General features: G+C 53.7%; 10 protein-coding genes across 10 annotated transcripts; 5 read left to right on the top strand and 5 right to left on the bottom strand.

The window, feature by feature from the left end:
- Window positions 1–1,070: 1,070 nt before the first annotated feature.
- On the top strand, window positions 1,071–2,220 carry CH63R_06747 (uncharacterized protein; the record flags this gene model as incomplete). Its single annotated transcript, XM_018301722.1, has 2 exons — window positions 1,071–1,172; window positions 1,321–2,220. 2 exons carry the CDS (start codon window positions 1,071–1,073, stop codon window positions 2,218–2,220), a joined length of 1,002 nt encoding a protein of 333 aa, XP_018159572.1.
- A 1,126-nt stretch (window positions 2,221–3,346) lies between these two features.
- Window positions 3,347–4,826, bottom strand: CH63R_06746 (uncharacterized protein; the record flags this gene model as incomplete). The annotated part of the gene is made up of 2 exons (XM_018301721.1): window positions 3,347–3,912; window positions 4,136–4,826. 2 exons carry the CDS (start codon window positions 4,824–4,826, stop codon window positions 3,347–3,349), a joined length of 1,257 nt encoding a protein of 418 aa, XP_018159571.1.
- Window positions 4,827–5,933: 1,107 nt separating this feature from the next.
- Window positions 5,934–6,948, top strand: CH63R_06745 (60S ribosomal protein L13; the record flags this gene model as incomplete). Its single annotated transcript, XM_018301720.1, has 5 exons — window positions 5,934–5,936; window positions 6,027–6,120; window positions 6,164–6,210; window positions 6,307–6,465; window positions 6,553–6,948. The coding sequence occupies 5 exons, from the start codon at window positions 5,934–5,936 to the stop codon at window positions 6,946–6,948; spliced, it is 699 nt and encodes a 232-aa protein (XP_018159570.1).
- A 624-nt stretch (window positions 6,949–7,572) lies between these two features.
- CH63R_06744 (GTP binding protein) lies at window positions 7,573–9,946 on the bottom strand (the record flags this gene model as incomplete). The annotated part of the gene is made up of 3 exons (XM_018301719.1): window positions 7,573–9,080; window positions 9,181–9,435; window positions 9,517–9,946. 3 exons carry the CDS (start codon window positions 9,944–9,946, stop codon window positions 7,573–7,575), a joined length of 2,193 nt encoding a protein of 730 aa, XP_018159569.1.
- Window positions 9,947–14,135: 4,189 nt separating this feature from the next.
- Window positions 14,136–14,811, bottom strand: CH63R_06743 (uncharacterized protein; the record flags this gene model as incomplete). Its single annotated transcript, XM_018301718.1, has 3 exons — window positions 14,136–14,262; window positions 14,318–14,466; window positions 14,533–14,811. The coding sequence occupies 3 exons, from the start codon at window positions 14,809–14,811 to the stop codon at window positions 14,136–14,138; spliced, it is 555 nt and encodes a 184-aa protein (XP_018159568.1).
- Window positions 14,812–16,499: 1,688 nt separating this feature from the next.
- On the top strand, window positions 16,500–17,975 carry CH63R_06742 (uncharacterized protein; the record flags this gene model as incomplete). Its single annotated transcript, XM_018301717.1, has 1 exon — window positions 16,500–17,975. The coding sequence occupies one exon, from the start codon at window positions 16,500–16,502 to the stop codon at window positions 17,973–17,975; it is 1,476 nt and encodes a 491-aa protein (XP_018159567.1).
- Window positions 17,976–19,057: 1,082 nt separating this feature from the next.
- On the top strand, window positions 19,058–20,335 carry CH63R_06741 (putative Class IV aminotransferase; the record flags this gene model as incomplete). Its single annotated transcript, XM_018301716.1, has 1 exon — window positions 19,058–20,335. One exon carries the CDS (start codon window positions 19,058–19,060, stop codon window positions 20,333–20,335), a length of 1,278 nt encoding a protein of 425 aa, XP_018159566.1.
- Window positions 20,336–20,645: 310 nt separating this feature from the next.
- CH63R_06740 (IgE-binging protein) lies at window positions 20,646–21,421 on the bottom strand (the record flags this gene model as incomplete). The annotated part of the gene is made up of 2 exons (XM_018301715.1): window positions 20,646–20,770; window positions 20,827–21,421. The coding sequence occupies 2 exons, from the start codon at window positions 21,419–21,421 to the stop codon at window positions 20,646–20,648; spliced, it is 720 nt and encodes a 239-aa protein (XP_018159565.1).
- A 1,254-nt stretch (window positions 21,422–22,675) lies between these two features.
- Window positions 22,676–23,514, bottom strand: CH63R_06739 (uncharacterized protein; the record flags this gene model as incomplete). Its single annotated transcript, XM_018301714.1, has 2 exons — window positions 22,676–23,328; window positions 23,385–23,514. The coding sequence occupies 2 exons, from the start codon at window positions 23,512–23,514 to the stop codon at window positions 22,676–22,678; spliced, it is 783 nt and encodes a 260-aa protein (XP_018159564.1).
- A 1,439-nt stretch (window positions 23,515–24,953) lies between these two features.
- CH63R_06738 (uncharacterized protein) lies at window positions 24,954–26,045 on the top strand (the record flags this gene model as incomplete). The annotated part of the gene is made up of 4 exons (XM_018301713.1): window positions 24,954–25,000; window positions 25,067–25,274; window positions 25,328–25,375; window positions 25,665–26,045. The coding sequence occupies 4 exons, from the start codon at window positions 24,954–24,956 to the stop codon at window positions 26,043–26,045; spliced, it is 684 nt and encodes a 227-aa protein (XP_018159563.1).
- Between the last annotated feature and the right edge of the window lie 998 nt (window positions 26,046–27,043).

Here is a 27,043-nt window from a genome sequence, read left to right as displayed (position 1 = left end):
TTCTTTCCCTTTGGTACTACGGATACTTCTCTTAGATACCCAGCAGCAGCAGCATCATAACGACGACGAAGCTGCCAGTTGCGCAAAGAGAAATCTGGACAGAGGCGCAACTCACGACTTAGACTGCGCGCATTTCAACCGCCACCGGCGTCCCGGATCAATTTACCTATTGCAATATAAATCTAAATTGCAATCGCAATTTACCAGCATCTGGGGAAACACTGCAGGAAGCCCACAGCCCACAGCCCACAGCACCCAGCCCACACAGCCCACGCGTAGTGCAGATCAAGCCTTGCCTCTTCGGGTTGCGACGACGACGACGACGACTTCCACACGTCAAGGTCAATTAATACCATCCCCGGCGATCCAACCTCGGATTCTTGCGACTGAATCATCGGCAGCACCCACGAGACCGGCCAGTTCAGCGAATATCCACTGCCTCCATCGATCGACCAGCGCTTGCGGGAGCTTAAGCACGAAGACCTACGCAGAACCACAGACACACACCCATTGTCAGTGTCATTCTCGCAGCGTAGCGCACCTGCCGCCAACCTTGAACCAACCACCCCCCAAACCCCCCCAAAACCCACACTCCCAACCAGCCACTCACACCCGGGTCACTCACACACCCCGTCAATCCCGTCAACCCTGGCGGCACATTCAGTCCGGGGCAACTTGGCAGCCTGTGCACCTCCTTCCTCCCAGCAGCAGTAGCGACCACGCTCACGGCACGACCGGCGCCATCCTTCTTCTTCTTCCATCACCAGGACATCTTTTTTTCTAATTGATTTGATTTCTCCTCCTCCTTTCCGTCTGACACCAAAATCGACGCGCTGGCCAAATCACCAGGCACCAGACACACCGGACATCGCGACCGTAATCGATCCCAACTCGAGAAGCTGCCCATCGCTAACTGCACCGCCACCCTTTGCTCATCCATTCCCGTTAAACTCGGCCGTCCTTTGCGATCCCCATATACACAGCAGATACGGAGACGGATACAGACACAGACATACATACAGACACATATACAGACAGATACCCGTAGCTTCCCCTACTACATCTTCGCCATGTTCGGCACGCCGCATTACCCGGACGTTACCAGGAAGAGGGGACGCGACGACGACGAGGACCTGCACAACGGCACCTTGAGCTTCGGTGAACACAGAAATGTACGACGCTTGCCTGCATTTCTCTCCTTTCCCCTCTTCCTTCTCCCTCCCCTCCCTCTGCTTCCCGTCCGGAACACGCCCACTGACCGTCTTTCCGTAGAAACGCCTCCAATGTCTCCCTCTCCGGACCTCGCCCACCTCCTCGAAGCTCTGGTCTACGCCCATGGTGCCCCTAAGCTCCGTTCCCTGCACCCTGACACCGGGCGACTCCGATTCGGAGGAGCTGCCGGCCTCGCGCTTTTCGCCCTGGTCCTCGTCCCCGGCGCCCATGTCCTGCCAGCCCTCACCATTTGGTCTGACCGAGTCCGACCGTGACATGGACATGATGGATACAATGTCGCCGCCGCCTGTGCCGCAGCCGCAGCAGCAGCAGCAGTACCACCACAACCAGCACACCCACGCCGACCACCACGCCTCGGGCACTGGCCGCATGCCGACACCCATCCAGCCAAACTTTGCTGCCCAGGTCCGGGGTGGCGCCTGGGGTGGCCCGGGTCCCGCAGTAAGCCATCTCAATGGCGTAGTGAATATGGGCCACATGCACGCCGGCTTCACACCCGACCAGTCCCGCTGCATCCCACGCACTATGGAGGGCACCGACGACTGGCACGCCGTCCAGAATCGCCGTTTGCCGTCCCCCATCAGCGAAGGTGAGGACTCGAGCAGCCGCGCCGCCAGCGGAAGCCTGAGCCCCCCGGGCATGATCCTTGACAACGGGTTCCCTTCCAACCTTACCATGCGCCTAGAGCAGTCATCCCTCGACGGTCGATTCCACAGCGACGCCGGCATGATGGACATCGAGGATCACGCACACATGATGAGCGACGACTCGATCACCACTACGGTAGACGCCATGCCCACCGAGACCACTTCGGCGCCCGCCACCCCTTCGCCCGGCCGCAAGGGTCATATCCGCTCTAGGCACACGGTCAATTCGTGGACCTGGCAGCCCGGCATGAAGAAGAGCTTAAGCATCGGCTATCGTGCCGACTGCGAGAAGTGCCGCCTTAAGGTCCCGGGCCACTTCAACCACATCATTGTCTCGTAGAGGGGGGCAGAGCGTATATCGGACGGACAATCTGATAGAGCCGGCAAACCCGGCTCATATGACGCTGTCGCAGCAAACTTTCTCCCGCGAGCACTTGCAACACAGAAATAACGAGAACGAGAAGCGAGGATGGTAGAAGAACTCAAAAGGCCGACAGGCCATTGATGCAATGGCAGTCGCCAAGAGGTTGTTGGTGGTGCCTCAAGGCGCGTGTGCTACGTTTTCATTTTTCGTTTACGGCGTTTCAAACCTTGGGATTTGCCAGGGACACGGAAGTCTTTCGGCCGGCGGTAATACCATACTATTTAGCGCACATCGTTCCACTCGCTTAGGTCCGACGGAGGGACGCATACCATATTTATTCGGTTCATAGGTTTTCCGGTTATGGCATATTGGCGACTGGGAGAGTCGACTGGCCCGGCGCGGCCCACTGGGGGACTCGGGAGGCACCTGCATTCTGGAAGCGGTTTCGCGGGTTAACTGTGTATAATACCGGTCCAAGAGGACATAATCAAGCGGCGACGGCGCCAGCACTATTCATGACGATGACTGTCCCGATGCCACTTAACATATATGTCGATGTCGCAACGGAGACGAGCAAGCGGACTTTGAGAGATGCAAAGTTGGGGACGGTGTTCCTTTTTTTCCTTCCCGCATGCAAAACTTGTCAAACCGGACGCCGTCTAATGCATATCCAGTCTGTCTACACTATGATACAGTGACTCCTCGTCTCCTCAGCCCTGCCGTCTGATAAAGCAAGAGGTCCTGGGAGAAAATGGTACAACTGGCGCTCGTACACCCAAGCCTTCCTTTCCTCCTCCTGGCTTTTCAATGGCGACACAGGACACGTCGCCAATGACCTCGAGAGACTGCGCATTCCTCCATAGCTGACCCTTCAGCCCCGGTGTCTCTTCTACGCACCGATATCGTCACAGAACCGACCGCATGCTCTCCGGGGGTTTTCTCTTTTGACATCATATTACAACAAAAGAATAGATCCGTCACCGCACAATACACTCCTCTATGGATTGGGAGAAGATGGGAGGGGGGGTTGGAAGGGGGGGGGGCAGAGAAAAGAGTCGGCGACGAGAGGGCGATTTTGAGCCTACACACGAACCCTTTTCCTTTACCACCACCCCTTCTTCTCGGCCTTCTTCTCCTCCTGCGGCAGGCCGAGCTGATCGAGATCGCCGCCCCGCCGTTGGTTCTCCCGTTCGCGCTCAAAGGCCGCCTTGGCCTTGTCCTGGAGCAGCTCTTTCCTCTCATCGAGGCTCTGGGGCGCGGCCGAAGAGGAACCGCCAAAGGGCCACCAGCTGCTCTTCTTCTGTGCGGGAGGCGCGGCGGTGGCGGCAGGGTCCGGTGATGATTCGGCGGAGAAGGCGTTCTCATGCTGCTGATGCTGCTGCTGTTGCTGGCCGCCGCCCTTTCCAAATATCTTCTCGGCCTGGGTCGTGACGGTGGGCGCGGACAGCAGGGGCGGCAGCTTGACGCCGGTCTCGCGGGCGAGGGTGTTGGCCTCCTCGACGAGGGTGACCTGGGCGTCGGTGGCGGTGCCGTTGATGAAGGCGATGCGGGCCGAGGCGAGAGAGTCCTCCTCCATCTTGCGCTGGGCCTCGATGAAGTCGTTACGACGCTGCTTGTTGTAGGTCACCATGTCGTAGACGGAGTAGACGGATACAAGGCCTGCGATGGCTGTGAGGGGGTTGTGAGCGTTAGCATTCTGTACTGTCGTGATGCAAAGTCTTCTCCCTCAAGTGCCGTGTCCTCTCTCTTCTCTTTCTCTCTTTCCCCCCCCGCCCCCCTTCCCTCAAGTGGCGACTCTTTCCCTCAGGAACCACAAGCGCGATGGGAAAGAAACAATCCTTCGGGGTCAAGACTAGACGGAAGGAAGGCATGCATGCAAGACAAGACGTACCCGTGAAGCTGACGAGGCCGAGGACTGTGAACTTGTGCGCAAAGTCAAAGAGGCGACGGCTGCCGCCGATGACGCGGTCGACGCTCGAGGTCTGCGCCGCGCGGGCGGCCTCGTGGGCGGCGCGAAGGCGGCGGACGCGCTCCTCGGGGGACTCGCCCGGTTGCCGGCTGGGGAACCTAGGGGCCTGTGGTGTCGCCGCCGATGCCGCCGTCGTCGATGTGGGAGTGTTCTTGGAGGCGGCGTGCGGGGTGGTCGAGGTGAAGCGCGTGGCGTCAGAGGCGCTCCGGGGACCGCCTGTTCTGGATGCCATTGTCCTTGTCGTTTTGTCCGGTCGCTGCAACGGGTTTTTCGTTTCGACTGTGATATACGACGGGGACGGGACGGGTGGAAGAGGAGGGGGGGGTCGAGGTGTTCGTGGCGGTAGACGATCGGTTCGTCGTCGTTGCTCTACGCGGGTTCCGGAGCACGGGGGAATCGGGATGGGCTTGTCATGAGATTTTTTGGAGCTCTCTCTCTCTGTCTCTCTCTGCTGCTGTCGACCTACGAATTGGATGGGTGGTCTCCACTGCGGCGTCTTGCACGCTTTTTTGGCAGCGTTTGACTGGTGCGGCTTGTTCCGCGCGAGAATGGTACGAGAAATGTTCAAGACTTGGGGGGACTTGAAGCTTCTTATAGAGACAGCTGGTGGCATCTGGGAACCGGACGTCAAATGACTTCTTTTCTTTCTTTCTCTTCTTATCGTTAAGGGAGAATTAACTACTTGAGGCAGAGGCTGGCGATGTTCATGCTGGAGATGGCAAATTCTGAGACCAGGTCGATAGCACGCAAAGATGATGAGGTTCTAAAGAAAAGAAAACAGGCAGGCCTAGAAGACATTAGGGCAAACAGGCCACGGGAAATCAGGCCAAGGTGAGGTTTTCGGGACAAGGTGCTGCTTGATCAAATTCCGTGCATCTGATCTCCCATCATCGCAAAATCACACTACTTTTCCCCCTCACGAGAAGCCATAGAGATGGTACTCGATACGGGTTTGGCGGCCTCGTTTAGTGAGGTCTCTATCCTTTGCACTTGGATAATCTGCTCAGTTGGTCACGGGACATTTAATGAAAGCAGTCAACTCAGCCAGCAGCAATGATTGGCTTGCGCGGTAGTTGCATCGAGACATACATGTCAAAAATAAGGCATCTCAGGTAATGGAGCTTCCCACAGCGCCGTGACATCTTCTTCATGACCCTGCACACGGCAGAGCACATAATGAAAACGGTATACATCAAAAATTGCACCCACGATGGCCCCGAAGGGCAATCGAGAGAGGTCGACTCCGCGATGTGCAATGCAGGCCTCCCTCTCTGCAGTCCGGATTCCTTGATCCCCAGACTACTGAATAAGGTAAGTATACCTTCAAAAAGTTTTCAAGAAGGATGTCCGCCCAGGAAAGCGGTCCTTATATAGATTTCTGAGTGGTGCTCCCAATCAGTAAGTCACGTGTGGAGCAGCCCAGCGACCTCTCCCGCACGTACCCCATGCACTACTGAAAAGCCTGCAGCCTACCAGCCACACGGAACTGTTACAGACCAACCGGATTATGGTTCTCCCGTCGCCTGTGCCTCGCCGCCACCGTGGGTGGACCCCACGACCCAATCAACAATTGCGTTCAGTACGTACCTTCTTTCGTAGGGTTTTCATGCCCTTCTTGAGATTTTGACTTGTCCCTCCAGGAAATTTCGAAGCGTTCAGCAGCATCTCGACGACGGCCCATCCGGACTACTAACCCCCTTGATCGCTCAATACAGGCACAATGGTATGTCGATACACGCCTCCCGATAGACTCTCGCTGTCAAAGTCATTGCATCGCATCGCAGAATGCTGACAATGTGATTCTTTTCCACAGGCGATCGCACACAACCAGCAGATCCCCCACAACCGTGAGCAACTCCCTCCCGTAATAGGCGACGACGACGACGACGACAACTTCGACGACGACTGTTCTTCACCGAGACACTTTGGACTGACAGAACTTTTCAACAGATTTCCGCAAGGATTGGCAGCGCCGGGTCCGGACGCACTTCGACCAGGTATGATTCGCTCGCGCGCAGGAACACTCCGGGAAATTGGGGGAAAAACTCTTTTGGTTTGGAATAGGCAGGATCTGACTTGGAACATCACAACAGGCCGGCAAGAAGCACAGCCGCCGTGTCGCCCGTCAGGCCAAGGCTGCTAAGGTCGCTCCCCGTCCCACCGACCTCCTCCGCCCCGTCGTGAGATGCCCCTCGATCCGCTACAACCGTAAGGTCCGTGCCGGCCGCGGTTTCACCCTCGACGAGCTCAAGGTACGATCATCTCTGGAAGACAATGACAAAGTCACCAACTTTTTGGTGTCTGCCGAAAGTATCATCAAGTCCTAACACTTACCTTAGGCCGCTGGCATCCCCCGCCTTTACGCTCCCACCATCGGTATCTCCGTTGATGGCCGCCGCAAGAACCTGAGCGAGGAGTCCCTTGCCGCCAACGTTGCCCGCCTCAAGGCCTACAAGGAGCGCCTCGTCGTGTTCCCCCGCCGTTCCAACAAGGTCAAGCAGGGCGACTCCAAGGTCGACCTCGCCAACACCGAGACCGTCCAGAACCTCGCCAACGCCCTCCCCATCGAGAAGGTCGCCTCCGGCTTCTCCGAGATCTCCAAGTCCGACGTTCCCAAGGCCATCGAGGGCGGTGCCTACCGCAAGCTCCGTCTCGCGAGAAGCGAGGCCCGCAACCTGGGCAAGCGCGAGAAGCGTGCCCGCGATGCGGCCGAGGCCGAGGCTGCCAAGAAATAAGCGCACGTCTCAGCCTCTGCTACCACCGCTGCTGCTGCTCTGCTATCGTCTCTTGTGGCGTCGGGGGGCGGTTTTGTTCGATGCTGCTGCGGCTAGTGCAGCTACACTGCATGGAAATGGGTTTTTCGGCTGCTGCCGCTTTTCGACGCGTTAAAAAACACTTTCGAGGAAGGGAAGAAAAAAGTTCTTCGGAAGTCGGGTTTGTCTTCTGGCCTGGCGTGGGTTTCAGTGGAAATGAGAGATACACACTCAGGACAAGGTCATAAAGAAACTATTGCATTGATCACGCCCGCCTGTGTCGGTTGCCCTCAACCTTCCCTTTCCCCCTCTTCCCCCCTCCACGTCGTCGCATGACGGAGTTTTTAGGAAGACGCATCGTACGAAGACGACGTGACGTGTATCATGGGTCAAGGTGACTGGAGTAGACTAAGGATTGATTCGATTGCTTTTATTTCCCACCTGCGTCCCTGTCCTTGTGTGAATTGTGATCTCTGATGAAGATGAACAAGAGACTGAAGCAAGTCCTGTTGGTCGTTACCCCAGATTGACATTTGGAACATCACGGCAATCGTGGCTTTCGAGTGGGGTGTGTCCATATTTTGATTTTGTTGGGGTTCTACATGATCAAGCATTTGCCTTACCCTTCTCATCCACGAGCATCTCGCCGCCCTCCCTCAACATGTCTTCAAACGCTGCCCTCCTCGCCGCCGGCAACTCGTCGGCGTGCTTCTTGACCAATTCCGTGACCATGACCAGGCCATTCTCCCGATCCACTTTCTTCATGCCCGCCGCCTGTGACAGGTCAGCCTGCTGCGGCTCCAATCCCAGACCCTCCACCATCGCGGCATTGCTCCCGCCACTGACAACCGCCGCCTGCCCAGCGCCAGCCGGGCCTTCCTCGATCGCCCTGGCCCCGTCCCTGGCCTCTTCCGCGGCGGCGAACGTCCGCCCCGTGATGGCCTCCGTCAGCGCCTCAAACGCGCCGGCAACCTGCAGCGTGCGGATGACGACGTCGGCGCCGTCCTTGGCGCGGCACATGAGGGCGAAGACGAACCAGGCCTCGCTGCGCAGCACGGGGAAGCGCATCTGCGTGACGAGGAAGGCGAGGGCCTTGTTCAACCCGGCGTGCTGGCGGTAGAACTTGGCCCGCCGCTTGGTGCTGCCGTCGCCCTCAGCCTCGGCGAGGGCCGCGGGCGACAGCGGCTTCTCGGGCCGGAAGACGTAGCCGTCTTCGGAGGGGTCCCAGTCTGGCAGGACGGGGGGGATCGGGGTGGTGTGCAGCACGCGGCAGACGACGGCGGCGGCGCGGGCGGCCTCGGTCCTTGTGTGCTCGGCGTCGGAGCGGGCGAAGATGTCGAGGAGGCGGTGAAGCTGCGTCGTCTCGTGCGAAGGGGACAAGGGGTCCGGGCTCAGCGGGGCACAGAGGCGGCGGACGTTGGGCGGGGTGTTGACGAGGAGGAGGCGGGCAAGGGAGACGGCGGAGAATTGGACCTGGGGGTTCGCGTCGAGGGCCCAGACGCGGGGGAGGACGTCCGGGTCGAAAAGGCCGGCGTCACCGAGGACGGGCTTGTTCTGAGAGGGAATGGCGAGGTTCTTGAGGAAGGAGAGGGCGGAGTGGAGGAGCTGGGGATCGGTGGCGTCGCGGAGGAGGGCGACTAGCGGGAGGTGGACGGCTCTGTCGCGGACGAGTGCGAAAGAGGCCTCGTCGGAGCGGGCGACGTTGCCGAGACAGAGGCAGGCGGCGGCGCGAAGGTGGGGGTTGGGCAGGGACAGCCAGGACTGGAGGGTGTCGAGGACGGGGGAGCCGAGCGGGTGGCGGAGGGGGAACTCGTCGGCGTAGGAGATGTCGGCGAGGACCTGGATGAAGGACTGCGGGAGCGCCCGGAGCTGGACGGCGGCGTCCTCGTCCTCGATCTGGAGAGCGTCCAGCTGGGTCTGGAGATGGTACAGGGTGTCCAGCAGCACAGGGACGGAACCCGTAGCGATAAAAGCGGCCTGGACGGGCGCGTGAGTGAGGTAGGCGAGGGCGACGGCGGTGAGGGAGACAAAGTCCTCGGCGTCGGTCGTGGGCGCGAGGGCCAGCGTGAGGAGGACGGCTGGTGTCTGCGAGGGTGCCCGGGTTGCCTCGGTTTCTGGGGAGGGATGTTAGCCATCGTCTTTTTTTCATTATCTATCCACGCCCCTCCTTCCCGGTGTCTCTGAAGAAGATGGATGGGAAAGCGAGAGACTTACCGTGAGTGGCAAGCAGAGCGAGGATCTTGACGACGATGCCGACGAGGTGCGGGGCGTCGGCGAGGCGCGTGCTAGCGAGCAAGTCCACAAGATGCCACGTCAAGGACTGCGCGCTGGCCTGGGCTTGGGCGGGCTCGTAGTCGACGAGGATGTTGTAGAGGACGGGCACAGCAAAGTGGAAGGCGGCGTCGTCGGCGAGGAATCCGATGATGGGGGCGAGGGCGCCCGAGGCGACAACCTTTTCGCGGTTTTCATCTGAGCGTTCATGTCAGCCTTCCAGCGTGAGTGAAGCCTGAGGCCCCTGGGGAGAGGGGAGTAGTTTTTTTGGCGTCGTACCCGTGTCGGCGCAGGAGTTGCCAATGAGACGGAGCATATGCTTCTTCAAATCCGGACGGAGGCCTTGTGTGGCGACGATGGAGAGGAAGAAGTCCAGGATGCCCGAATCTCCTAGCGGCCGTCTCCATGAAGCTACGGCGGATATGTCAGCAACCCGTTTCTTCTCTTGTATGACACGAAGGAATTCCTCACCGTCTCGACTCCCGTCACCCAGCTTCTCAGCCACGGCATCAAGCTCCTCGCTGCCGACATTCCACAGCTGCTTTGCTGTGAACAGCACATCGCCCAGCAGGGCCGTCCTGTGCGCGCGGCTCTGGCTCTCGGACCCAGGATCAGCCCAGGCCGAGGCGGGGGAGAGCAGGTCTGCGATGGCGTCCGGTGTGAGCATCGTGCCGTTGGATAGCTGATGTTGAGGCGCCTCTTCGTCCATGATGACGGACTAAATGCCCTTGCGTGTCCCTCCGTTTCTAGTGCTTTGAGTGTGCTTAGCTATGATGAGAGAGAAGGGAAAGAGGGAAACGAAGGGAAGGCTGGCTGGGCGAGTCTCTGTTCTTCTGTTCCGCCTTCTACACAGGATGCCCCTTTTTTGGTGAGAAGCCGGAATCCGCGGGGGGTTCGCGATTGGTTTGCTGGCTGGTCCGTTGGTTGGTATGTATGTCTGCCGATGTGCTGCTGCTGCCCGGGGATGGGAATGAGCAGCGGCCGGGACGAGCTCCTTTCCCTTTCCGTGTGGACGTTTGGCGACTGGTGGGGTGTCAGGGGTGTGCTCACTGCTGTGGAGTCGGGGTGCTGCAGCCGCCACAGGTGATTGGTTTTAGGGCCATGTGTCAGAGTGGGGTTCTGGTCGGCGTAGTTTTCGGCCCTGATGCGGTCCTGATGCTGCCTGGCGGCCCGGACGCCGGCCGCCGCCGGGGAGGCCACGACATGCTCTTGCTGGTGCTGCCTAACTCATAGGTCGTCTTGTCTATTGCATTGCCTTCAACAGTATACGTTTTTTAATGCAAACCTGTCGTAGATGACCGAGTGTAGTTGTGTTTGTCTGCGTCTGGCTAAGTTTGGACTTGATATAAAATTAAAAGAAAAAAGGCAAATTAAATCCACACCACCATTTCCACATTTTACCTTCGTGAAATTGTTAGTGAAGATAGTTTCCAAGCCTCAAATATGCAAACCTATCTAGCAAAACTCTACTGAGAGGACGTGGAAGCGCCGTCGTTCAGCATGATCATGTGTTGCCGATGTCCAGTTACCGTCTGCATGCTTATAAGTCATGCTCCTCTTAAAACGCTCAATCTGACAATCATCTTATGGAATACAATCTTATAGTATCACAGTAAGTCATTTTATGTGGACTGTAAAACATCAAATAAAAGAAGCTTTCATTAAGGCCCGTCTTGCCCATTGGGTCTTCCTCGTCCAAAGACGGTGTCGTCTGTTGCCTTCCCTCTACTCTATTTCACACCAAGAGAGAAGTCCAACTGAAAAAGTGAGTTGATCAGCGTCAAGTTGACCAACTCAGACGGAAGAAAACGTGAAAGTTGAGGCCAGACTACTAAAGCTGGGCCGTAACAACATAGTCTCCCTCGGATGTTTACTCCATCGCCCTGTAGACACTAAGGTCAACGAACCGAGCATTTTAGTGTGACGTGCGCACATGAATCGGATGACAGCTTAGTACATAACCGAAAGGACCTGTGGCAGCACCACAGTTTTTAGAGGAAAGAAACTGCAAGGGACAGCATATTACGGGGTGCAGTACGGTTCTGGGTCTTCAGTCACCACGTGTCAGAGACTGGGTTCGCACAGAGTGAAAGAGTCGATGATGATGCCCTCAATAGACTGATAGGTAGGTATGGGTAAGGATGACCATTCCAATCTAACCTCCTTCATCCCCCTGGCTTCGCTGGAGATCCTTAAATGCCTCGCCGGACTATGGATATGCCGGCCGATCGATCCCTGCATACAGGGCCCCCAGTGCCCCCCATGTGTCCCCTTAGTCATCGGTCCCTGACACCCCAATACTAGATCATCGGTTGTATTGACCTTTCTCACAAGGAAGCAATGACACAGTAAGATCCAGTACTATCAAGCTCGTGTTTCACGTACTTAATTAACTTTTTATGCTGATAGACTGGCAAATGACTGTGAGATATCGATTCATGTCTTGTAACCTTCCTCTGTTATACTTTACTAGGGTCTGGAATTATTTAATTGCCGCCTTCTGGCGCGTTATTAATTCTATCAGCCAGGACTGTTAGCAGTTAAGAACGGGGTCAAGCGCTTAGTCGAAGTATTTACCACAGTTGAAATTACGTTAGCATTCTAATAAATCCCCTACGTGCCATATCTATAATTCTGCGACGATAGCTGCCCTGCCGTCTTAACAATTAGCCTGCATAGTAGGTCATTTGCTACATTAAGTTTAAAGCTGGTGCCTGACTAATAGATACCCCTAGTCTTACGCTTATATTAGTTATTCGACTGTCTCTTATTAAACAATGTTCGGGAACCTGAGTAGTATTGGCAACTTCCCCTCGCACTACACTGACGAGGGGTTGCCATTTGAAAATCGCAGAAGCACGATTGTGGCCGTGATAGTCACGTTTTTGGTGCGATCCAGAAGATTAAGCCACCCTAGCTCATTGATAACCATCGTTCTCAGGTCCTAGCCTGGCTTTGCGTTGGTCTGCGAGTCTACACGAGAGTGCTTGTCACACGGACACCCGGATGGGACGACTTTGTGGTCGTGATTGCGCTGGTAAGGTTCCCACTCGCGACATTTGAGGAGTGTAGACACTGAGTCGATAATACAGCTTGCAGGCTCATCGAGCGCAATTGGACTTTGTTTAAGTAACTACACCTCTAATATACATGTTATCTAACATTACAATAATACGTAGGGCTAACACGGACTTAGCTACTAACTACGGCATGGGTCATAAACTGAAGGAGGTACCCGACAGTGATAGAGAAAAATTCTTTTTGGTAAAGTTGACTTCCTTCTAAATCACAATGCTTTTAAGACATAGAGCTCACGTTAGACGCAGCTATTCTACATCTCTAACGCGTCATTTTCCATGTCAAACGCCCTTACAAAACTTTCAATGCTTCTCCAATACCTAAGGATATTCCAGGGCCGCATGCCACGCCTTAGAATCATATCCGTAGGCTTGATCGTTGTTGTATTAGCGTGGGGCTTTGGCTTTACTCTCATGGCCTGGTTTCCATGCTTTCCACCATACCAGTTCTATACACTGGGGTCAGAATCACACTGCTACGGATATGGTTCTACTAATCCAGTAGAGGTTTATTCTACTGTCGTGGCATCTAATGGATCAAACATGGCACTGGACTTTTTGATCCTTATACTACCTATATCCCTACTCTTCAGCCAGGAGACCATTCACCGAACAAAGATTGGGCTGCTTATCTTGTTTTGCATCGGAATACTGTATGAGAACTCAAAAAACCCCTAAGTTTTGAATTTCTTGTGCGACGGACTGACTGACGGTTTTACATCTAGAATTAATATAATCGCAGTCTGGCGCATTGTTGCCAACAAGGCGACATCAGACAACAAGCCCGATCCAATGTGGATCTTCCCAACTATAATACTCTTAGGAGAAACAGAAAACCGACTATCCCTAGCCCTGGCATCGATTCCAATATTCTGGCCGGTGGTCTCAAGAACGTGGCAAAATCTTGTTATCGTTGTTACACACGAGGTTAGAATCGAGAGCAATCAGCGGCCTCCGAATGTAGGGGAAATAGAGAGAACAAGCCTAGGAAATTGCCACCACCGCGTGATTACTGAGGATGAGGCAAACGAGGCTGGATTGCGACATCCGGGGAGACTGTGCGACGTAGACGGGTACGAAATGGGGCTGATAAGTCCCTTTGCCGAGCCTCAAAGTTTCAAGCAAACAAAACCAGAGAAATATCTACGTGATATCTCTGATTTAGAAAGACGTAATTTAGGCTTTGTAACAGTTCCAGACATATCTGAATAAAGGGGGGCGTTACTTAGCTTTGCAGTGTAAGTTTATCCTTCTCAATCAAGAGCTTTACAATACAGGAATAGTTAACGTAGCTAATAAGCGAGTTGAATAGACAAGCAAGTGAGATATAAAATTGCGCTAATGATGCGTTGAGGCGAATAGACACATTTCTTCTACAGCACATTATAGCATCTAGAAGTATTAAGCCTAATATACAGCTAGCCCTTTAAGCTATTAGAACTAATCTAGAGCTTAGTGTGTAGGCTGTAGCTACAATCTACTTAGTTAGTTGCATAATTTTGCATAATTTAAATTAAAGATTAAAGGGATAATAACCGGTCTTTTCTAAAGGGGAGGCAACGTTTAAGAAACTGCCCTCTGATAAGCTCTTTAATCCAATAGCAGTGAAATGTCCTGCAAGAGTACCATGAACTTTTGACCAACTAAAATTTTACTGTTTCATTATCTTCTAGTTGACAGATGGTTTTATAGACATTTGTTCTCAAGTACATGCACTTATGCAGGCCACTGAACTTCAAACCGGACAGGCCGTTCAGTTTCCAGCCTACAGCCATAGATGGTAGCAACACATACCAGACGCATCTGTGGCTCAGAAAACGTCTAAGAGGGACGGCGGATCCACACAAGAAGGTTGCCGTTGCCGTAGGCAAACTCCGCACCCTGGACGGTGTTGTCCGCGCGAGTGCAGTGATCCATCACGAAACCAGCACCACGTGCGACGTCGTTGCTGGACACATGGTATTAGCACTTGGCCTTGAGCACACTGAACGGAAGTACCTTACCAAGAAGAAGTCGATGAAGTAACGCCGCCGCCGACAACTCCGGTGATCTGGGCGCGTCCAATGACGCAGAACACGCGGGAGCCGTCCACTCTGCAGGCCTCGCCACCCCGGCGAGCGAGGTCGTTGATGCAGGTCACGGCATCGGGAACCTATGTTGCCAAGTTAGCACGATGAAGATGACCGGCCCAAGGGGGAAACAAGGTCCTGAAACGTACGTAGGCCTCGGTGTTGGGAATGGTGTTGCAGTAGTAACGCTTCACGAGAAGGTTCTCCCCGGTAGGGGCAACGCTGGTACTCTCAAGAGATGCGTGCCAGGCCTCGACGGCCTCGTCGGGAGTCAAGTTGTCTCCTTCGGGGTTGGCGATAATGCCGTCAATCCATTTGCCAAAGGAAAACACCTCGACGGCGTCGGACCGAGTGGCGACGACCGGGCTGGCTCCGGTGAGCTGGGCAAGAACCACAGCGGCAACGGCGGGAAGAGCAAAGTTGACCATTGTGAAAGAAGGCAGAACCCAAAGCTTGCTGCTGAGGAACCTCGAAAGGGAACCGGGCTTCCAGGTCTTGGAGACCGTCACTTTATACTCATTTTTCCATGAACCAAAGATCCTTAAAGATCCCTCAACTTGCCGTAGGATCCCGCAAGATCCTAGTAGAGTGAGGGGCAAGGAGCATCGGAGAGGGGAGCGAGATGCAGAATCCAGGGTAGTTTGGTAGTATTAAAGCGGTAGCTGCCTAAACAAGACGCTCATACCCTGCTACAGCAGGATGAAATGCATAAACGAGGGTGGTTTTATTGACAAAATATGCCCTGCAAAGGTGCCTAGCTTACTCTGCGGGCTCCGCCCACATGCGTATTGAAGAGACCCTCAAGGGTTGCAAGAAGATAACCGGGTCATCCAACAACCAGAGGGCAACATGAGGCGAGAGACAAACAAGGAACAGCTACGATTGAGGAGGTTACAACCACAATGATATTTTATGAAAGAACAATGCTGCTGTCAATGCTCAAATGCCAGTTGACTTATTTGTGGACCATGGTGGGCATGCAGCACCACAACAGATTGGTACAATATCTAATCGAATGGCTTTAGACTATGAACTGGCCGCGCTTCTATTCAATGTGCATTGCTTGCGGATGCTGGATGTATCCAAACGTGTCTCGCTCTTGCTAATGAAAAACCAGCTATGGATACCTCACAGCGAGCTGCAAACTGGATCCACACCGGATGGAGCCCTCCGGGACACCGGAGTCGTGATGACCCACTCGTATCCGGATTGCCGCCGGAAGTTCCGTTCACAACTCCGGGATGCTCTATGTTGCAACCAAAGCTTGCTAGGCAAGGCAAAAGTCAAGCATTGGTTTTAAAAAGGGAGTTATCATATGAGATGAGTTGATGTGGCTTACAGCAACTTACCTGGGCCTGTTTGAGCCATTTCCTTTCATAAATTTTGCCCTAGCTGTGGGTATAGCGACGTTGGGCATGGGCTAAATGGAAACAATAGGAACGAATCTCTTTTTCTGAAGAAGGTTTGAGTGTTTATAATGCAAGGAATCTGGACGGGAAGCGTTTGAGGTCCGCTGTAATCGTCCACTCTACTCAAACTTAGACATGTTGACCAGAGCGCCGAGAGTAGTGTTGGGAGAAGAGTTCAGTCCCGTCCCCTTAATTCTCTCTTGTCTCCAAGCCACAAGTTTTAACCTATCCGGAACAGAAGTCACAGGAAAGGCCCGGAGTTCAGTAAGATCAGCATCAGGCTCACGTAAACAAGTGAAAGACCAGTCTAAAGCTGTTCCAAGCTGTGACTCCCGTCTACCCAACAGTTTCTCTTTGCTTCCTTTCTGCACCCAACCAGCCTCTTCCATCCTTCCATACTAGAGAACTCGATCGAATCAAAACAAATCACTCGCGCTGAAAGATCGGGTGCTCTGAATCCCACTCCTTCCTCCAACATCATCGCACGAAATTCATCCAACCCAAACTTCAGACCCAGCAGATACCATTGAGCAACTGGGTCATTTCGTCCGTATGTTTATTTTACCTTATCGTCTTGCTCCAACCTTACGCAAAGATCTCAAGTTTACTGATTTTGTTATTTTCGTCAGTCTTACCGTCGCAACTTTCTCAGCGAGAGACTGCCTGAGGGCGCTGAACCTGATTCTTCACATCATCGCGTCGAAGCTATGGGGAAGCCACACCTCTCGGGCCTAGCCCAAGAGCTGATCGATGGGATTGTCGACTGCTTCTCCGAAAGACGACAAGACCTCCTTAACCTCTGCACGGTGGATAAAAAGCTCCGCGCCTCTGCTCAACGGCAGCTGTATCGTCGAATCAACCTGGGACTATTCGATTCGACTGGACTTGCTTTGCTCATCCGAACCGTCATCGAGAACCAGGAACTGCGCGTTCTCATCCGCGAGCTAACCATCCGACCGGCCGGAACAGAACCCGACGCACGGATGACTGCGGCCAAATGTTACGAGGCATGGCCTCAATCGCAATTCAACACGTCCGAAGTTTCTGATGCTGATTTGGCCCTTGTACGTGACTGCCAGATGAGATGCAGGTCATTCGCGGCCTACAACCTTACGACGATGCTGGGCCTTCTGTTCTACTTCCTTCCTTGTCTCAAGCACCTGGACCTCCATCAAATCGATATTTCGGGCCCTTGGGATGGCATGTCGAACGTAATCTCGCATGCAGTAGAACACGGCCCTATCGAGTATCGATTCTTGCCGGCTTTGAAGACTCTGAGTCTCTATGGACATTACGACGTGGCAGCGGGGAAAGGATACTCTGCCAGAGGCAGTCCTCCATCTCCTGTGTACCACCTTCTCACGCTTGCTGATCCGGACGTGCTGCACCTCAATTTCGAAGGAAATGGCTATCGGGTGCTGAATCTGTTGGGAAAACATCAGATGCTGTCTACGAGAACGATCATAGTCGACGACCTGGGACGGGCCACGGGCCAGGCGTTGCTGAGATTCCTCCACCAGTGCCCACGAGTCACGCACTTGACAGTGAAACTGCGCCCTCCGTACCATTGGGAGCACGACAAATGGGTGGAGAAAGGCGGCGAAGTCACAAAATACCGCCTCGACTCGACACTCACGGAGCACTGCCCCCACCTCGAGGAGTTCGTTCTGCAGGTCAACGGAAAGAACATCTTTTTTGGCGAGGACATGGTCGGCAAGCGCCTCCTCAACCGCCTCCCTAAGCTGCAGAAGTTGAAGAAGCTGCACGTACAGATGGAGAGCTTCTTCGCGGACCCGTTAGAGATGAACCGGAGCGGGCTATCTTTCGCACGCGCGTTACCGACGGAGCTGGAGGACATCTTCCTGAACGCAACGACCGTCTCCCACGGCTGGGGCCGCGCGCTCTTCCGTAATGACCCAACCCGCGCCCTGTACCGTCAAGGCCTCAAAAATGTCCTCACCAGCCTCTCAAAGGCCCATAGCGCCCGGAGAATGCATTTCAAGACGGTCATTGTCGTCGCTGAGCGCGTGAACCACGCCGATATGCAGCGGGAGCTCAACAGAGACCTCTGGGCGGGAACATCGGTCCGGTTTTTCATGGCGAACCCCCAACTGGGCGCACTTCTTTGGGAGAAGGGTGTGACGAGCGAATGGTTGGAGGAACAGCAGATTCTCGTTCGATAAGATCGTCGTTTGCAGCGGCAACTGTGAATCTGAGTTGCTTGTAGAGAATGGGGACAGTACATGTCTTGACTACTCTAGGCGAGAGCTTCGGACGGAAAGAAAAAAAAAACGTCATGATGGAATTAGGGAATGACCAAGGGGAGTATGGTCACTTGTAAATCATCTTGTGTTACTAGACAAAGAGATAAGCAGACGTCGTAACCATGTTATCAACTCGTGCCCCCCGAACCTTGAAGATGGTGATTAAGTGTGCCTCCGAGTCCTTGGCACGCCAGAGTGTGTGTGATAAGGACAAACAATGAGATGATCACTCTGTGCCGATGAGAATTATCAAGGTTTTAGGTAGCAAACATTACACCTCCCCCCTTCAATCAAGTGGTTCGAGTCGGCTCCGAGACCGGAACCTTCTCCGGGCATTGCCCCCATAATGGAGTTGGAAGTCCGCTCCGGACCAAGCCCGGGACACTTGCCGAAACTGGAAACGTCTGGCAGCCAGCGTTCCATTTTTCGCTGCCGCCAGATAGTTTGATTGGATGCACCTGGACTTGTCCCACGCCCCGGAGCTGAAGATGTGGGTAAGCTAGTTTGCCGTATTCCCCGTACGTACCCGGCTACAGGGCCGGCCGGACGGACGGGAGGACCAACATGGCGACAGCTTGTAGCTGGCACTGACTCAATGCCACGAATGAGCCGTGCTGGCACGAATGACTCCTTTGTGTAATAGAGCGTTGAGAGCTCCTTGCATGGTACTGCACTCATTAATCGAGGTGTTTCCAGGCGCTGGCCAACGCATCAGGCCGGCAATGATGGAGGCGGAGTTGCAACTCCATTGCGGGCCCACGAGCATCCCCGGAGCGGCGTTTTCACTCACACGATGACAACTGTACCACGAACTGCATCTCCTCGTGTCTGATGCTACAGCATGAACCCCAATCTCCAAAGAATTAACAACAAGGGAAATTGAGGAAGTGCCACGTTCCCAGAGATGTATATAAAGTGTCCAACCTGCCCTGCTGCCTCTTCACTTTGCCATGTTGTGTTCTATATTCCCTCCAACTCCGCCGCCCCCAATCTAAGTCACCATGGCTCCTTCAAGTGTCCAAGACCTCTTCGACTCGGAAGACCTAGTCACAATCAACAGTGACAAGTCGAAACAACGAAACCGCCGAACTCCAACCCCAGACTTTGGGCTGCTCCGCCGTCTAGTACCCCTTGTTGCGGACGGGAAAACGGTCCACCTCAACGCCGCCTTCATGCCCCCTTCAAACCTCATCGTCAATGAGGCGCTATCCCGCTTCTGCTCCGAAGCACTCCGCCACCCCTCACCCAAGCCGTCCTGGAAGGAAGACGTCGAGGCCGTGAGGACGCTCCTGGCCAGGTACATCAACGCCGACCCTTCGACCATTGCCTTTGTGCGAGACACGACCGAGGGCCTCGGGAGCTTCATCCACGGGCTGAAGTTCTCGCCGGGCGACAACGTGGTCATCCTCGACTGCGAGCATCCCAACCAGGCCTTTGCGTGGATGACGCTCCGGTCCTCTGGGCTCGAAGTCCGGCTCGTCCCTACGGACCCCGAGGACCCCGCGGCCGCGGACGCGCAGACATTCGCGCCCTACGTGGACGAGCGGACCAGAGCGATCGGGCTGAGTTCGATCATGTTCCACAGCGGACAGTGGAACGACGTCGCGAGCGTGTGCGCGGCCTTCCGACCCAGAGGGATCCACGTCCTGGCCGACCTCACGCAGCAGGTCGGCTTCGCAGACGTCGACGTCCGGGACCTCGGCGTCTCGGCGGCGGCGTTCAGCCTCCACAAGGGGCTGAACACCCCGACGGGCCTCGCGGCGCTGTACGTCGACACGGAAGTCATCAGGGAGACAGACCCGACACCGCCGATTGTCGGGTACGGCGGCGTGAGCAGCGTCAGCGACTCGGAGGACTTCATGGTGCCCCAGGGGCCCGTCGTATTCCACCCCACGGCCAAGCGATACGAACACGCCAACATGAGCTTCGTCTCGGCCGTCGCGGCGCGGGCGTTCCTGCAGTTCTATCTGGAGGTGATGGGGCCGCGGAATGTCGAGCGCCATCTGTACGACCTCGGCGACGCGTTACGGCGGTCCTGCGCGGAGATGGGCGTCGGCGTCGTTGGCCCGAGCGAGAGGAGATGGCACGCGCCGCACCTGCATGTTCTTCGACTACACGATCCGAGGTGGTTTGGGCGCTTGGAGGATGCAGGGATTGTCGCGACGAGGTTCCGAACGGGGATTCGGGTCTCTTTCGGGTTCTACAACAGCCTGGAGGACGTGAAGCGGCTAGCGGAGGTGATCAGGTCTGGGATCCTGAGCGGCATCCCGGCGTGTTAGTGCTATGAAGGAATGAAGGGTGAAGGCCATAAAGAGGGGATACGGGGGTTACCTTAAGTGGAGAAGTGAGGTCTGAGGAGAATGATGAAGGGGACGCTATTTGATTTTCCAAAAGACACTGATTTTGATATGGCAGTGCAAAACAAGGTGAGAAGTTTCTATAAGGAGTAACCAAGAATAAAACAAGCAATTCACCCTAAGATCTGCCTGACTTCTACTGCCTACTCAGCCGTATTCTATCTGTTGGATTTCCTCCAACACCGGAACCTCAGTATCCTTGGACAACAGGTTTTGTCGACAAGGATTCCTATTACAACTTTTCAAAAACTGCCACTGCAGCCTCTGCAGTGGATTTAGCACTGGCAGGATTCTGGCCCGTGACGAGACGGCCATCGACCACATAGAAATCGTCCCAGATCCCAGGTGCACGTTCGTCTACATCAGAGGTTAGCTTCATTGAAGTGTGAAGTCTTGGACGAGAGAATGCCTACATGTCGCACCGAGTCGAGCGGCGACTTCTTCGACCATTTCAGAGCCCCAGCTTCTGAGATCATCCATGATTTTCATGGTGTGCTCGGCCTCAGTGGTAAATCCCGTGATCCTCTTGCCTTTGATGAGAGGTTCGTTGGTCGCCAGATCAACCAGGTTGGCGAAAATGGCGGGACCGTGACACACAGATGACACTACGCCGCCGTTGGCCCAGACTTGCGCGGCAATTCTCTGAAGTGAAGTGGCCGTAGGATAATCGATCAGGGCGGCATGACCGGCTGAAGCATAGAAGATGCCATAACTGGAGCCATCCAGGTCTGCGGCTTTGGGCATGTTGTCAAGCTTCTTCCGGAAGTCGCTCTCAACGTTTTCCCAGACGGCAAGATCTTTACCGTTGAGAAAGTCGGGTTGCTGCGAAAGCCAATCCGCGGTGTATGAGCCGGTCTCGGAGGCGAGATCAACCTCGAAGCCGGCAGCCTTCAGGACATTGTAGGGGTGTAAAGCTTCGCTGATAAACAGTCCTGTAGTCTCCTTGCCTTGAAAGAGCGTCGCTTGAGCGGAGGTAATGCTGATAAGAGCACGGCGAGGCAAAGACATTTTGAATGATAAAGTAGAAGACAGGTCAAATTAGAACCGTTTGATGTTGTATTAGAACGAGGTCAAAAGGCGAGATTATCGGAGATGAGATGCTCTTGGGTCTGTGGAGTAAAAACTGCTGTCTGACAGGTTTTTCAAGTGAGGAACATGAGCTTGTTCTTATACCTTCTAAGTCGGTTGGTGTACTATGCCTTCCAGGACGAGACGAGACTCCTTTGGGATAACGTGTGCATGCTGAGAGGAGTTGATCCTATTGGTTGATACTGGCTGCCCTACTCAAAGTGGTGTCTGATAAAGGAGTTATTCCTATTGGGCCTCGTTGACAGGCTCCCAGGAGTCTTTCCTATTGGTGAATCTTGACGCAGTGGATACATCACTGGGGAGTTGCGGAGCTGTACGTACTCTAACCAACATTGTGAACCAGCAAGCTGCCAAATGACTCACCCGCAACTAGCGATACGGCGCGGAGAGAAACTAGGAATCAAATTCACATCAGTAATACATGATTACAAAGGCACCCTGAAGTTCAGATTCCTGAAAGAAGAAAAGGCGTGTCTACCCTATGCTCCTGAGTCTTAGAACGCTTCTCCTGGCTGCAGGGGTTAATCAGTTGGAAAAAGATACCGTTTAATGCGTCTTACAGATGACACACATGCTAGGTGTATGTATGATCTAAAACAAGTGTGCATATGTCTGTGAGGCAATAGATATTAACTCGATGCAGATTAAAGAGTGTTTGCTGTGCTTAATTGAGGGATCGTTCCTATCCCAGTGGAAGCGGGGCTTTGCCTCGGACTTACCTATTATCGCCGGCTGTTGCATATGGATAGCATGGAAACGTGGTTTCATACAACTTCATATCTAGACAGGCGTCACTTGAAAAATCCTGATTGTGTTTATTATGTGATCCCTTGGAACATTGAAACAGGCACTGGAGACAAAGTGAGACGTATAATAAGCTCCTTTTTTGTATCAAGAAATAAAAATAAGAACGTGTTTCTACCTGAACTGAAAGCCAACCTCCTCCCCTTACACCTCCCAAGATAAACCAAACCAAACCAGTAACCTCGTATGCTTCTAACCCTTATATCTCTCCGCTCCCCACTTCTCTCACCCTCCCCCCCCTCCCACCTCCTAACAAAAACCAATCAGACAAGGAAGCTTGGTTTCCTTATCACTAAAATTGAATCCTTCATACTTGCAAAGACTTTGTGGAAATCTTGCAAAATCAAAGACTGACAAGTCGTATTTCCTTCATCGAAACTCGCCCTGTCCGTTGCAGCGAGTCATCCTCTTTCCTACTTGCTTGGGCCCATAACGCTTGATGCAAGCAGTAATTTGGCCAGAGACCCAGCGAGAATTGTCGTATGATCCTTCTTCGTGCGAGTCTGCCATGAAGGTTCCGGTCTGGACCATTGAGCCCGGGCATCCCCGGAAGGTGCGGCCGTATTTGCGGTTCGTCCAGGGCTGCGTAACAAAGACTCCACGCTGGCCTGCGGGAATTGGGACCTGGTAGCTCTGAGACGTGACAGAGGTCCAAGTCCGAGTGTAGCTGACCCCAAAGGTGGTAGAGAGCCTGTCCTTTACCCAAGTGTCGTCAACACCAGCCGAAACAGACACGGCGTTGGAAACAGTCCAGCCACTCTCAACCCTGAGGGTAATGCCGGCGCCAGCTCCAAGAACAACTGGGGACATCTGCACGTCCCAATCGATAAATCTTTCCTGCCTATCCACGACCAAAGATGTGGTGGGAGAGCACCGTATCTGACGGGCCGAAAGTTCAGCCGAGGTCTCGTTGACAAGCTCGGGGACGAAGTTAAGCCACTCCTCGTCAATGGCAGGCTTCTCGAGAAGAATGCCTTCCGCTTTATAGAACTCATGGAGCGCGGCTTCAGTAACAACATCCGCTGCCAGCGAGGGTTAGCATCTCGTTCTTTGAGCTTAGAGGAGCAAAATGACCTACTCTTGTTGCCGTTGATGAGTATGATTTCACCAGGTTGGAGCTCTCTCGTGGCTAGGTTGCCTTCGAGGATAGGTACTGCACTGGCGGCAGCAAAAGTCAGGAAATGACCGGCGAGCAGGGTGAACTTCATCTTGAAATGTATTGAAAGAGAGGACTGGTTGTAGCACAATTATGATAGATGCAGGCTGCGAAAACAGTTAGGAAATGCAGACTTTCTCCGAGCTTATATACAGCTCTGCCCCGAGTCATTTCATACCTCTGCGCTTTTTGATGCCGGCACCATCTAAATCCGAGGCTGATCCCACATTAGCGCACATGATCTTTTGTTCAATTCTCATATCGTTTTCTGGTCTAGTCTTGTTTACTATTGATCTGAAATCCAGGGGTTTTGGTTTGGATTCTTAGCATCACGTCTATGAAGTACAGTACATCAAGCCTGTCCTGACTCGAAACGCATCGGGGTCCCTCTCTGGCAAATGCGCTAGTTGTTGCACTTAGTAACCCTCACTCCGATAAAGCGGATCCATCTAAGCCTCTACAACTGCGAAGAGCTCTCCGCGCATTTCACTTTCCGAAAATGAATTCTTTTCCTGTTCTCGGTTCTAGAGGTACAAAGAAGAATCGGTACCTCTTGTCCCGAGGTTGAGTAGATCCAATGAAACGAGTTCATCCTCATAGATGTCGCGGTGTATTATTGGTCTCACAGGGTCACTCGATCGAGCTGAAAGCATAGTACAAAGTGATGCCGTTACTCGTATTGGTGATGGTGGGTTCTAGGTTCAAAGTGAAGGGGATCTTCCGACGGCGGCCGTGAAAAGGTAGGACCAACGGAGATAGATTTTGCGTGATCTGACCAGTCGATCTAGTCGCCATCTCCACTTCCGCATCAGAATCCGGCATCCAACTTGTGCTGACGCTCCCGGGAACAAATGCTTATCTCGTTTTCGTTTTTCTGGACAAAAATCCAATTTACCATGGTCTGCAAGATACTATCCACTTAATTTACTCAGATTGCGTCTACTTCCCTGACAAGCCACACGTAAAATCCAGGACCCGTAACAACTAGGCCTAGGCCGTTCAGTTTAGCTAAACATCATCATTGCTCGTGCAAGAGAGGCTCTATTTGCAAGAGTCACTGCAATGGGGCCTTCAGGGATCATGGCCTTGACGAGTTGAGAAATCAACCCCAGCTAGCTGCGTATAATGACTCGTTAGCTGTCAAGTGGTTCATCAATAACGTACGTACTTACCTCAGTCAGCTGAGCGGTGGTACTTCGTAAGTGCATCATAAGTCGGAGAAACAATTGCACCGCTTGTATCCATCCTGATTATGGATTGTTGAGATGGGCCTGCGTTGAAGCCTTGTTCTTTGACCCGAGACGATGGCCCGCGACATCAGTCAAAGTATCTAGGCCTCATTGTCTGACTCCACAAGCTCATTGGTAAACAGGAGATCCCGAGCTATTATAAAATGGTCTTCCATCTTCTTCCCTCTTCGACGGCTTGCTTCATCTCCATCTTGTTTTCTTCAGACATAACTTTCTACATCCAACGACAAGGATTATAATCATGTATCTGTCCACAGTCTCGCTCATCTTGGCACTTTCTGCCACTGGGTTGGTCTTTCTCCTTGCATATGTCTTTCAAGGGAGATGTGATTGCTAACTTTTTTATTACCACAGAGCCCTTGCCGGCCTGCATAACGACGCTCTTTGTGTCACCGGCCGAACACGTTCCCCTGTTGGCGGCACCCCCTTCAGTCCTAGCTACACCTGGGCCAAGGACTACGAAATCCACAAGGAAGCCACCGAGTGTGCTTGCAGACTCTACAGGGCTCGCAATACTGGAAATAAGCAGTGGGATAGGTGCCCCGATTGCTTTTACAGCCCGGTGTGTTTCGTCCACTTTCCGCTTCGCCTTAGCCCACACTGACAACCCTTTAGATTCAACTCACCTGCCACTCTGACGGTTGGCATATTGGTGGCGATGAGGTAATGTCTTAACACCATCTGAGTTTCTATGAGTATGCGGCTAAAAGTTGGTTTTCTTCCTTTCTTCTAGTTTGAACACTACTGCAGTAAGAGGTGCGGTGCCCAAGGTAGCGAGGCGAACTAGGGTACCATCATGTAGTTTGTCTAGGAACGGAAGAGTAGATTAGGTGTTCAGAAGAGACTTCAAGATTCTGCGAAGGGGCTTAGAAGTATGTCCAAAACTCGTCGGAAAGTGGCCCAAAAGTTACTCGCTGAGATACCAACATGCCTGCCCGACCTCGAAGTCTAGGCCCTTGCTCTTGTGCGGAATCATAATGTTGACCCCACTCCCTTCCGCGAGCCCAGCTTCAGTATGTCCGTCAATTGTCTTGGTCTCGTAACCGTGCAGCCCAGTCTTATGTATCAGAGCGGCCATGTTCCCGGACACGAGATCGGCCTGCGTCATTACCGTCCTGCCCATCCGCGGACTCTTGGTCTCCGAGATGTCTCTGAGGACGAAGATGCTTGGACGGGCCCCGTCATCAGGTTGGAGCCTTGGCTTCACAAGGACTTGGCCTGTCTTGTTGAACAGGAGGGAGGTAACAAACTACGAGAGGAAGTCCGTGTTTGGGATGGCGCCCGTTCACTGGGTCTATGTCGATTCGTTTTCACCAATGCAACCAACGCATGAGAATACACGCGGGAAAATCACCACCGGGTCTAACTTCTCTTGGCTGCCATCTTGGAAGTGCAGCGCGCCTTCTCGGGAATACCGTCACCGTCCAGACTCAACATCTTGTCACTCTAGGCCACCGTCCTCAGCCTCTCACCCTGAATGAGATCAATACCCTTGCTCGTCAACTTGGGCTGGACGACGTCATTCAACCCCCCCCCCCAAAGGCGCCGGTGTACGGGAAAAAGGCATTCTTTTCGTCGCCTGCGACGTAGTGCTGCGAGGATTGAGTTAGCTTAGGGAAGCAGTTTTTTTTCTTTTTCTTATTGAGATTGAATACGAGATCCTCTCAACAAGGACGACGCAGTAGCGTAGGCAGCTATTGGAAGAGCCGCTTGGCGAGCTGGAGGCCGGCGAAGAAGCCGCCGACGACGACGTCGGTGCGGGCGTTGGGCGATTCTCTATGGCTGTAAATGATGGCAGACGACGCACACCAGTCGGGGGACGGTCTTAATATTGGACTCGAACATCATCGAGGTGAAGCTGGTAAAAACGCGAGCGGAGTTAGGCGCTGTTGCGTCTCGGGGTCCATTTGGTCTTTCATTACAGATTGTCACTAGCCAGTGTCAAGTGCAGGGCGTGAAACCTATCCCGAATAGACAAGCTTTATCATGTCATGGAAACCAGCCTGCATCAAGGCTTTCCACCACATCCCTAAACGCGTCCATCGTCCACGGATGTAGCCGTCGGCCAAAAAGCAGAAAGAAAGAAGCCCGCGTCTTGAATGAGCCAGCTGGTCGAGAAAAAGCATCGTAGGCGGACAGGCAGGCAGGGTCTGGCTGGCTGGCTGGCATGGCCACGACCGACTAACAAGAACAAGGCACATACATGTACGCAGAGCGCAATTTTGGGTTAGGTTCCGGGTCGAAGTCAAAATAAAAACGGCCCCCGAGAACGGTGCTTGTACCGGCTCCATTTTAGAGTTCTTAGCCAAGAGGGCCACGGGCCGCCGAACA

Source organism: Colletotrichum higginsianum, chromosome 4 (assembly GCF_001672515.1).
Source record: "Colletotrichum higginsianum IMI 349063 chromosome 4, whole genome shotgun sequence".
NCBI classification, from domain to species: domain Eukaryota; kingdom Fungi; phylum Ascomycota; class Sordariomycetes; order Glomerellales; family Glomerellaceae; genus Colletotrichum; species Colletotrichum higginsianum.
The sequence above is the reverse complement of the archived record's forward strand: the minus strand, read 5'-3'. Positions and strand labels throughout refer to the sequence as shown.